This window comes from Tenebrio molitor, chromosome 1 (genome assembly GCF_963966145.1).
Source record: "Tenebrio molitor chromosome 1, icTenMoli1.1, whole genome shotgun sequence".
Lineage (NCBI taxonomy): Eukaryota > Metazoa > Arthropoda > Insecta > Coleoptera > Tenebrionidae > Tenebrio > Tenebrio molitor.
The window spans coordinates 42,012,134-42,024,276 of NC_091046.1; the positions used below are offsets into that span (position 1 = coordinate 42,012,134).

The following is a 12,143-nucleotide window of genomic DNA, read 5'->3' on the forward strand; positions in this document are numbered from 1 at the left end:
AGTCACGCCAGTTTATCACTCCAGTGGGTCGCCGCGCCAACTATAGGGATAGCGCTTCTTATAAGAATAAAAAAGTTATTTTTACATTTTATAAAAATAAAGTAACAGCTTATCTTGTTGGTGGTTAATTTTGAATTGGAATTTTTTTTTGGAAAGAAGCTGCCCCCGTAAAAATATTTATAAGGAAACATTTCCTTTGTTATCGTCCAACATTTACAGACATGTAAAGAATAAAATTGAGCCAAAATTGCTGAAAGAAAAATTAAAAATTGTGGGCATAGATCAAAGAAGAGTAACAACTTTTCCGATGGTTTTTGTAGAAAATTCTTAATTAAGTTGGGGCGGAAACTTTAATTATGCAGTAAAGGCTAGCACACGGTGTGGATTTTGTGCGCTATAAAAGAGGAAGGAAAAAAGTGTAGCCGGCCGTTGTTCACCGTCTAATTAAAATTTCGTTTTAATGCAAATTCGGCGTAATAATGGCCTTTATTCATTTTCACTTGATGCTCTTTATATAATCGCGAGGGAGTGGAACACACCGAGATTTATCCGTTCAACACGACAAAGCGACATTAAAAAGACAATAATCCGGGGGTGTTATTTCCGCGGGAATTTTTATCCGGGGGCTCATCGAGGATGACGCAACTCCGAAGGAACACCAAAAGTTAATAGCATTTTCTTGTTATTACCTAACATTTAGTCGTGGTGAATATATCCAGAAGCATATGGTTATTGTTATCCGACGGTTTTGCAAAGACCTGCACACAGAATGCAAAACACTCACTCAGTACATGAGCGTGAGACGGCAGCGAAAGCTGCAGCAAAAATAATCGAAAGTATTAAGTTTCTGCACAATAATAAATCTGAAGCACAATGCGCTGCCATGCTCTTACGTCAATCTCCTACAGGAATACCCTACTCGATTGAAAAACCGCGTCTCGGACACTAAATCCCATGCAAACACACTCTTCGGGGGATCGAATCGTCCCCGTTCGTTTTCCAATTCAGCAAGCAACAGGCAATTTATCGTCGGGACAAATCGACACTTCGACATGCTCGAATACCTACCTGGGGCATAGTCACGTGGGGCGGCGTCTGCTGCTGACCGGCCTTTTCGCCACCCTGCAGATGGGCCACGAGGGCGGAAATGTGGTCGAGCAATTCACGGTTGTGGATCAACAACTGGTGCGTCCTGGCTTGGGCCTCCAGCCTTGCACTCTGCACGACAGAAAAATAATCAATTAGCCAGAGTGCATCATGATCCTTCGAGCCGGATACGGATACGGCGCAAATCCACTATAATAACGCTGCCAACAGTATTAAATATCTCCTACGCCAAGGATACAATGGGAGTGTACTTTCAAAAATTAAATTTAAATCCTGCAAGCGTGTAAAATAGGATGTAGAAATTATACCGTTCAAAGGCCACGAAGGATTCGTTTCGATACATATCAGGTTGTACAATTCGGAGTCAATTTATAGAAGTAATGTTTAGAGCAAGGGTTGGTGAAATTACTCAAATCCTTTCCCAAAATACGCACAGTAAAAAGGGTAGAATGGAAGGTAATGCCTTTGGACAGATTCAATTTTGTGAATGGAGTATTGAATAAAAAGGAAATTAATTTCATTCAGGATGTTCAAGTCTAGATCCCATTAACCAAAAATATGTTTGGATTTAAAGTCGCGCGCAGTAACCGATTTAATCAAAAACTTCTCTGAAGTCGGCTTAAATGACTTTAACAATATGTTATTTAAAAAAAACAAGTAATGTATTTCTGCTATTGTGTTTAACTAAAATAATTTACTATCCATTTAAATCACAGGTGCGAAACTGTGATTACCAAAAAGAGAAGATTTTGTAAATGTTGTTTACGCAACGAGTGCGATATAGACACTATTATTGCACACATGAGAAGTTTGCATAACGAGGCCGTCGACCGAGAATGTATCCTGTTATATTATAAATTTGGTTCTTGGCTAACTTTAAGAAAAATATTTTACTTGAAAAAACGACAGTCAGTAGATCATGCACTGAGAATTCTTTTTCGAAACTGAAATGTCTGTTTTGGTCGCCGGTTCTAATCGCTCTAATCGCTAGCGAAGCATTATCAAACATTTACATAACAAGATGGATGTATACAAAACAACTTCATTAGCAAGTGCACTGTGTGTGGGTCTTGCCATAAAATTACAATAGCGTAAAATTGCACCTGAGGTTCTTATTATCATTCCTGTTATTATCCTGCTGTGCAAAATTACGAAACTCCGTGAATTTAATTAGCAGGAAACAAAATTTATTTGCTGAGCGCACGAATTATCGTCAAGATGATTGAGAACCGGGGTAAAGACTACGATGATAAATCACTCCCACATCTTATTGGGGATATTTTATTGTCGACCCTTTTTTACCTGTTCCGCGGCCAGTTGCTCCCTGGCGAGTTGCAGTTGTGCCATCGCCGCCTGGGTCTGCTGACTCTGCTGTTCCAGTTGTTCCCTCATCAACTGTAGCTCGTGGTGGGCCGAGAGCGCGCTTCCGGGCGGCGGCAGCGAATTACTGCCGCCGCTCCCGCTGCCGCTCGTCAGGACGTCGCTGTGAGGAGACGAGTACGTTTCCGCAGAGGTCTGCAAAAAACCGTGACCAGACGGCGACAAATTTTTTCACGAATTGCTCACCAGAGGCGATTTCCTCGTGTTCGTGCTGGGTGGGGGCGGGAGGATGTCGAGCTGGTGCGGCTTGCACGATTTGGTGTCGGTGTAGGAATCTCTGAAGCTGCCGTCGTCGGGCGGCAAAGACATTTTGTCGCTGGCACCTTCCGACATTAAATCTGCAAAAGGCGAGGTTTTTTAATGACATTTCTCGGCGGCTCCAAGTGGCCGCCCTTAAAGGGCAATAAAATAATTTCCAGTTGTAAAAAATAACGAGGTCATTACGCGCAGACGAAATCCTCTTTTTCCATTAACCGGAGGATTTATTTAATTTTGAGAATTTGAAATGTGGGATTACGCGAGATTTTGATGAGCGCTGGCAGATTATCGGTGTTGTGCTGATAAAGGAGAAGTCTGATCGATCAACATTTCAAGTGGGTTCGCTTCTTCTTCGCCAGTTTTATTTCAATTCTCTTTTAAACTCGCTCCTTTTTTTAAATCGTACAATAAATCCGTCGAATTTATATTTTAATTTAAGTTTGCGATCACCCACTTTTAAACTTTGTCTTGTTTATTAAATTTAAAATAAAACTAATAACTCAACTTACGGTTCACAATAACAAAATCGAGTTGTTTCTTCCTGTTACTTTTCAATAATTCGTCACAGTCAGTACTTAACACATACATTTATTAGCGTCTTTCTTTGCCCTATCTATGTAACAGTGTTCTTAGAAATAGAGATTTAAAATTATTTTGGACGATTCGCAGACTCCACAAAACACAGACTAAAAATAAAAATATTGTACTTGAATGATGTTTGAACAGTAGCGGTACAAGAACGTATCCCTGATGCATTCCTCGCCCTACCGAAAAGCTATTAATCTATTATGGAGTCTCGTCAGTCCACATTGCCTCATCAAAGGGTACTGAATATGTTGCGAGTCACAGTATTTTTTTTTCTGAAAAGTTTTAGAGCTTTGGGTCTAACACAAAGCACAAAATGAAACCGACCAGAACCTGTCAAAAGCTCAGATATCCCTCACACCTGTTGTTTATTCCGTTTCTACATGTGAGTCTCCTTTACTTTTGTACTTTTTACAGTTCCTTGAACTTCGGTTTTCAATATTTCAGTAAGCATTGCTGTTTCATGTCGCCGTCAAAGATAGACGTAAGCAATATTTCATCGTCTCGTCAAAATTTGCAGTAACTTCTTGATTGATTGTTTAAAACGATCCAAGTGTTCGTGTTATTTAATGTGTCAGATATCTCGACTTGTTGAGTTCTCATTAGAATTTAGCGAATTTGTGAAAAAACCTGTCGGTGGTTGACGATATCTGCGTCTCGAAAAGCTGGGCTTTCCAAAATAAACAGAACGATAAGCAGACACTGTCAGTTTCATGACACGTTTAAAAGACATTTCCTTAGCAGCTTCCGCGGTCAGTTACTGTGGATTTAGACGGTACTGTTTATTTACAAACGGATTTAATTTTACAACATCGAAGGCTAAATATATTTTTTGTAAACGGCGATATCGATCAGCGAAATTACGCAGACAGGGGGCTCTTCAGGGCTGCAGGGATGAGCGAAATGAAATATTCCGGGGGCGAAAAGTCGGAAGGTTTTGTGTTATTGAATGTCGCACCTAAGGTCGGTTCGGTCCTAATGTCCCGAATAAAAAAGTAATACTATCGGAAAATCGTCCTAATCCGGCCTATCAATCCACCCCACAGTTCACATTCGACGCCGGTTTCAGAAAACTTTCATTTCCATTATCTCGATGTGTTAGAAAAACCTATTCGTCCTGGAGATGGCGATATATCACCAGTGTTCTTCTCCTGAGCAATTCATTTGTTATCAAGTCGGGAGCGTTTTAGCGACACTAATGGATTCTCGAAATAAAAAAACTTTTAAAAGATCCATTCCAACAAGAAATTAGCAGGAAGGACGTAACAGCTTCTTCCATTTTAAATATCCACGATAACATATTTTACGGCGATGTCGATTTCCCCTCGCCGTTAGAAATGACATAAAACACTTCATTCCGTGGAGCTTTCATATAAATAATTGTTCTGAGTGCACCATTGACGTCACGATTGGATTCCGTGGTGACCTAATAATAACACGGGGTGTTGCGGAACATCGGTCCAGGTTCGACGACATCTCATGCGTTTTTGCATTCTCTTTGTCGCCCCGAAGTCTAAATCTGAAACTGGGTCTTTTGCCTGTTAAGCTCTTTTGATGTTTATATATACAGATGCGTCCGCTGAAAAATTAAGAGCCTGGGAAAATTCATTTTCGAGGTGTAGGTACTCCGGAACGTCGATAAATCAAATCGACCGTCGAAACAACACTAAACACCGCGGCTGCATACATTTTACAATTTATTTATTATCCACTCCACAAACATAATAAAAATATTTCCGATTTTACGTTTATTAGCGTAATAAGTCGACACATTATTCATCTCGACTGGAAATGTTCACTTTCGCCGTGGGTCGTGGTAGACAAAACGCGAGTCGCAGCTCACGCGACACGTGTGACTCAAGTTGCGACGCTGCTTTGTCGAGTCAGTTGCGTAAGCGTAACGACTCCAGGTTGTTATGATTCATGAAATTGTCGGAGGTATTTTCGTTTCTCCCGAGATAAATATAATCAAAAAGTACAAGCGATGCGTCGCACGCGATTTACTCTTAATACTTTTTCTATTTAAAACTTCGGCCAGCTATAAGTGTGTGTTTTTAACGCTTCGCCTTCGCTAATAATAGAGTAATTAATTAGTCGGCGATAGTGATGCTTTCGAATCACATAAACCGATCCGCTGGACTTTGTGTGTGAATTAATTTTAGATGTATTAATCGCCGAGTAGCCTATGTAGTGGAGATTATAAACATGGCTTTAAAATAAATAAACCGTGTCATTTGTTATGAAATTACATAAATTACGTCAAATTTAGTCGGAGTGCTTGTTGAAAATTTACTCCGATAGTAAACCGCGGATTAATTCGAGTTTATTTCAAGCGAATATAGGTCGGGTGGGTCCGGTGGCCGCGACAAACGATCTTTCTCCAGATTGGTCGCGACGCACCATTCCGGGGGTGGTGGTTTATTGGTGCAACGAAACCGGCGCGCCAAAAAAAAATGCAGCAGCGAATTTTCGAAAAGCTCCGGTTGACGCAGTTCGTGTTTTTCCCACTTTGATTATTATGAATGCCGTTTATCTCGGAACGTTTTTGATGTGGGGAATCGTAAACGAAACGGTGCCAAAAATCACCTAGGTAAATATGTATTGTTTTGAAGTGGAACGTCATTACGTGGCGTTTTCAGTTTCGCAGACGTTTTTTCAGATGTCTGAAAAGTTGGATCGGAGCCTGTTTACCAGTTTCTTGCTCGAACTTCACAACAAAGCCGAGGCTTTAACTCCCTGAAAAGAGAGTTATGAATCCTATCCCAACTTCTGTGTAACAGATAACAGCAAATACCAGTGTAATCAGGTTTCTTGGGTAAATGGTGACTAGAAACAGAGACTGTTGTTGAGCATCCGAGGCAAGTGAATTAAATGGGTATTGTATCAACAGTGTGGTAATATCCCTTGAGCAGAGAACAATATGACCATGTTTGATAGTTCTGTTGGATTAGTGAATAGTAAGTACATAGCAGCACAAAAAAACTGGCAACAAAACAAATATTTGAACGGAGTTTAGTTAATTTTTTTTTTGGTAATTTGGAAGCAACGAAATCAGAATTTTGAAAAATGAAAATTTAATAATTCTAGTTTGATCAATTTACGAAATTCTAAAAATACGGGAGAATGGAGTGGAGAATTTTAGAACAATGGTTGACACAGATATAAATAAATAGACCTATTTTTTTAATTAACGCTGGCAAGAAAAACGGGAACAGGTGTTCCATATTTCCAGAAAAAATCGTTGAGAGACAGATTCTTTGTTGGTGCATTATTTTGAGAATTCTCTTGAAAATGATTGTTGCCAGATTGTGTCGTCATTCGAGAAATTTTTACTAGTTGTTAAATACCAAAATACTCGAACACAGGTGTCTCAGTAGTAGAAAGGCGGATTGGCTCTTTACTATACATTTCTTTGTATGTAGCGGAAGTCCAAATCGTAAATAATTTTACTACTCGAGCCTTATTTTTGAAGATATGCGCTGCTAAATGTTTAGATAATTTACCATAACATAATTGCAGTCGCTGGTAGCGTATTAATACAAATTTTAAATCAGAAGTTAAATTTAGCATCTTTGTAATAAGACTCGTAAGTGACTTTTCCTTTTCAAATCATAATTCTCCAGACTTAGTGATTCTTCGTGAATAAAGTTATTAAAGAAACGATAAAGGGAGAGATAGGTTCAAGTAATCGTCTAACACAATATATATTTTACCCCAAAATGTTTACTCTTATTGTTATTGTTAGGGTAAAAGTTCAGCTGCTTCCTTTTTTAAATGTTGAAATATGATTTAAAACACATAATTTAACCCTTATTAGAGAAATAAATGAAAATAAGACAACCAGAGGCTTTTTTCATTTATATTGAAACAGTTTAACTGGAAATAAATGTACGAAAAGCTACAAACTGAGTATACTAGGAAAAGTATCGTACTCACTCGCGTGTAACGGCTGGACTACTCGGATAACTACAGCACCGCCCACTGCTCGTGCCGCAAACAACGTCAGATTTTTTATTGTTTTATACAAAAAATAATAAAAATGAATCCAATTAAATAAACATGAAAATACTGATAATTAATTATTAGTTGTTTTTTCTTGGCTAAATTTAATTTGAGAGTTACCCTACCCTCTTCTTGTTTTTTCTTAATTATCGACCTGCATAAACAGTGTTCAAAATTTTATTTTTACATTCTGAGAAATTGTGTAGAATAAATTTTATAAGAACTGCAGTTAAAAGGATTAAAATAATAATAACATAACATTTTTTGAACTGAGGGAATCAAATCGATGACCACTGACCCTTATTAACCTTAAATAATCGTTAAGCATCACCCTCTTGTAGAAGAGTGCCTTTAGGGATTTTTGTTATTGGACACTTTGGAAACCGCCTTCTTTCTATATTATAGTCTTGCAGGAACGGAGGCTAAAAAAAGGCCAGTCGGGATAAGGTGCCGAAGGAAAAGGGAATAATAAATAGTGGAGTTGTTACAGATGCAGTAATTAAAGGAAGCTTGTCAGTTCAATTCTGAGAGGCGACCCGGATCCCTTTTTCAATATGCTTGCTTTTCATCTATTAATTAAGCGCCGAGAGCTTACACACCTCGTTATAACAGAATAATAAATCACGGATTAAAGAAAATAACTTGGCGAATTAGCGAATATTACTCGGAAAGAGAAAGTGTAGGCGATCGAGCTCGATCAGGATTCGGATCGTGAACAGAAGGCATTTTTCCAATAATTGGATCAAAGTCCGTGCAGCAAGTTTATCGACGGCGTTCTTATGTAAAACGAAACCGAGAGCCGGTGCACTGCTCCTGCATTGTTAACTTTGTTGGACCAACAATGCGTTAGCAGGGAAGTAATTAAGTGCTCGGTTGACAAAGCGTTGTTTACGGAAGGAAGCTCGGTATCGGCTGGTAAATATAGTTTGCCGTCGCACAAATATCAGGAAACTCTTCACCATATTGTTTCAGGCCTATGTATTTTAAGCATACAAATAAAACTATTGTTGGCAGTACTTAAAGATCTCAAAACAAGTCGTAATTTCCACACGTTTAAAATTTTTACAAGCCGTCGTAAAGGCTCAATTTATTTTCATTTTCGTAATTTAAATCGATTTGCAGACGACCCCCAGATATTTTCCGGCTTTTTTTTCTTGGCTCGGCGAACCCTCCACTATTTGTCATTTATTAGCGAGTCCGCTCTGACAGGCGACAAGACAATTAGGGCGTCTCCGCACTCGGAACCGCGTCGAAGCCGCCATCTTCCCTATAATTACCAAATAATCATTTTTAAATAGCACTCCCTTGCGTAATTGACTGCTAATTTTACGCTGACAAGTTTGCATTCGGTACAATTTCGCAAATGGCCGATGAACCCCAATTTCGAAACGGATCGGGAACGGGAGGGAAACTAAAAATAGTGGACACAATCTTGTTAATTGCTCGCAGATCCAACGGGAACGTCGCGTTTCCAACAACTGGAAACGTTCATCGGCGAACGAGTAACTTATTAATTTGACGAGTTTGGTACCAGTTTGAGAGAGCTTTAAGAAATGGCGAGCTGCAGACGAAAACTTTGCACGTTTATAATGCAATTGAACAATTAAGGTGGAATTGAAGAGAGACAGACTTGCACAATGAATTTCTGTTTAGCAAAGTTTCAAATTGTTAACCTGAAATATGATAGAAGTTGTACGATTCCAGAGGTGTATTGCAAGTTTGGTGATTAAAACTCCCACCTGCGCAGCTGGGACCATTCATTTCATGCATTCGTTCCAAATTAATATCTTCAAATAAGAAGCTTTTCTCGAGATAGGCAAAATAAGTTGGTAAATTGACTTCAAATTTTGAAGATTTGCTTTTTTATTTGTTAGAAAGACAGCAGTGATATCTGTACTTGAGAATCAAATACGCCAAAATATTTCAAAAAATGTTTAAACCAAAAATATCTCACTCTTGAGATGAGCAGGTGCACTACCGTATGTGAGTGAGATCTCAGACCGAGATGAGTGTGAGATCATTTTTGCATCATTTACATTTAATCTTAATCATGTAGTTTAACGCTTCAAACGTGATAGAGAAATATAGACGAGTTTTCAAAAAAATCTTTACGACTTGATATAACTGAATCTCGATCTCACTCGAAATTTCACACAATAATGAGTTTGTCGAGAGGAATATCACAGAAATCACATCTCTATCTCATTAGTGATACGACTTACGGTCGTTTGGAAGTCCCGTTTGAAAAGATTCCTCTTTTTCAAAAGAATTGAGTCTACCAAAATTTCTAAAAAGCTTTGTTATGTTACGATAGATACGAACTTCTTCTCACCACAACGGCGAGAGAATTAGATCTTAATCTTATCTCTTTTGAGAAAAGTTATTGAGATTGATGTCCTATATCACACTGTTTTATACTAGGTACCATAGGTACCGTGTGACCTAAAAAAAAAAACGAGATGGCCATGATTAATACACTTCAGTTGGCAGCACGTAAAAATTTACTTCAGATGTCACTAATTAGAATAGTAACTGTCATTCCGGACTTTCAAGGCACTTACCAACAACTTGCCTTGATTATTTTGTTTTTCCATAAATGAAAAACAACGTGTTCAAAAACAGGCCTGACACAATTCCCGAATTCATGCAAGTAATTACTGATAACTGCAATTGAATTGATGTCCCGACTTTGCAAAGGTCATTTGAAAACATGAAGCGAAGAGAGTAGCATTATGTTTGGAAGCTGAAGGCAAACATTTCGAACATTTACTCTAGTTCGTGAATACGATTGGAGCTCCTCATGATTCTTTTACAACCGACAGGTCACACATAATGCACACCTTTATGAAAATCATGATTTCAACGTTCTCAAAATCAAGATTTCAACGTTCTCAAAATCACTAACCTAACTTTTAAGACTGACATCTGATAATTGAAATTTTAACAAATTGCCAGCTGAAATTTTTGGTCACAGCCAACTCTAATTTTTTGATCTCAACCTCATCGACCGTCTCACAAGTGTGAAAAGACAATGTCAAATTTGTTCAAATAAATGTGACCAGAAATTTCTAATTTCTATATCACACACTTAAGATAATGTATTTCGACGTAATGTCTGGAAATATGTACTCCTCTTTCTCAAGGAAATTAACATTGACCCAAATTTCTAAAAATTACGACAACGAAAAAATTGGATTTCTATCTCACTCAGTCTCGCAAGCGTAAAACATGATTACGAATTCGTTCACCTCTAGCTCTCTAGTGAAATTGATTAGGGTCATTTTTCTTTTTAAAAAGGCTAGAATTTCACGAAATTTTGGGAAAAATTGTGCGAACTTGGAATTCGACTATACAAATATGAAAGCATTAGGTTTCTTTTTAAAGCATTCCACGGTAAAATCCATTTTAAAATTGTCATTATTGACAATGATAATGAAAATGTAGAGGACAATCAAGACGATATAATTTTCTGTATTACCAATATACATTAATTTTTGCAAGAAATTTTCCAGTGTTGACTGTTTTATTAAATGTTTATTCTTATTAAGTGCGAAAATATTGAAATATTTTTGACGCCCATAACAAATTGCTTTAAATTTAGAATTAAATCGTGTAAGTGCGAGCTTGAAAATTAAATTTATATTTTTTAAAATAAATGTACAAATTTATTCGTTCGTATGACTGGGATAACAAAAAAGTCAAAACAACTTGTTGAAATTTGAATAACTTTTAAAATCTCGTAATTGTGTTCTCCTTCTTTTCATTGTGAAAAATATTCCACGCAATATTCGTGCGGCCAGAATTGGACGGAAATAAATTGAAAAAAATCCTTTGAAAGGCTGAATAAACACTTTAATTTCCTTGATACAAAACGATACAAATTAGAGACGACGGCAGCCAAGTTAATTTTATTAACGAAAAAAAGATGTAAGAGTTTCGTCGGCTTTAAAATATGAATGAAATAAAAGCGTCGTGGATTTTTTTTACAATAACTAATGTCGCGCTCAAGCTGAAACGGTTCCTTTCGGAAAATCACAAACACAACGACCGCTCCCGCTGCCAACTTTCATTACCGTAACGTAATCGATGATAATGAAATTAAATTCGAACAATCAATTTCTGACACCTTTATAAACACCAATCTCATGTATATTGTTGTTGCGCAGAGCCATTTCTGCTCAACATCATACCAATAAAAAATAAACTTCATTTAATGTATGTTATCGGACATGAAGCAGTTGGACGAGAGCGTGTTATGTCTTTAAACAAACACAATCACAATGAGAATTTCCGCCGATTTTTAATCCCTCTTCGATTGAACTGCTAACACAACAATCAGAATCGCAAGAAATCCAATTTGATTGGCACTGTTTACCGCTCTCGGAACAAGCGCCGGCGGAGATGGGGGCGCTTCTTCGAAAAAAAATTTTTTTGGAGTCAATCAAGGTGTGCACTTGAACTAATTTTAACTCGGTGTATTTTCACCGAAAGTATGCCGGGCCATTTGTTAATTTAATTAAGCGCGACCTCTATGACAAAAACATCGTTTCCGTCCTTTGGAAAGTCGCGCGTTGGCCGAAATGAATCAATCGAGGTTTGACAGAGGTCGGCGAAAACAACCATCCACTTACCTCTCTTCGGTTTATCACTCGTTACGTCACTGAGGCGGTCGCTGAGCAAGTCTTGTGTAAGCGTATCCTGTTCGTCCTGGTCCAGATTGTCGTTCTCGGGGGCGGTTATCGACAGTTTATGGCACACTTCGAAGGCCTGACCTATGGTCCTGACGACGCGCATCGCCTGGCTCTGTAACA

General features: G+C 38.1%; 1 protein-coding gene across 2 annotated transcripts in view; it reads right to left on the reverse strand.

Moving 5' to 3' along the window:
* The window catches only part of LOC138131725 (carboxyl-terminal PDZ ligand of neuronal nitric oxide synthase protein), an 87,921-nt gene that overhangs the window by 3,791 nt on the left and 71,987 nt on the right, over positions 1-12,143 (reverse strand). For both annotated transcript variants that reach the window (XM_069048918.1, XM_069048910.1), the window contains 4 exons: positions 11,964-12,135; positions 2,674-2,825; positions 2,410-2,622; positions 1,069-1,218 (listed from right to left, as the gene is read on the reverse strand). In XM_069048918.1, the coding sequence (XP_068905019.1) occupies positions 1,069-1,218; positions 2,410-2,622; positions 2,674-2,825; positions 11,964-12,135 (687 nt within the window). The remainder of the gene's footprint in view (positions 1-1,068; positions 1,219-2,409; positions 2,623-2,673; positions 2,826-11,963; positions 12,136-12,143) is intronic.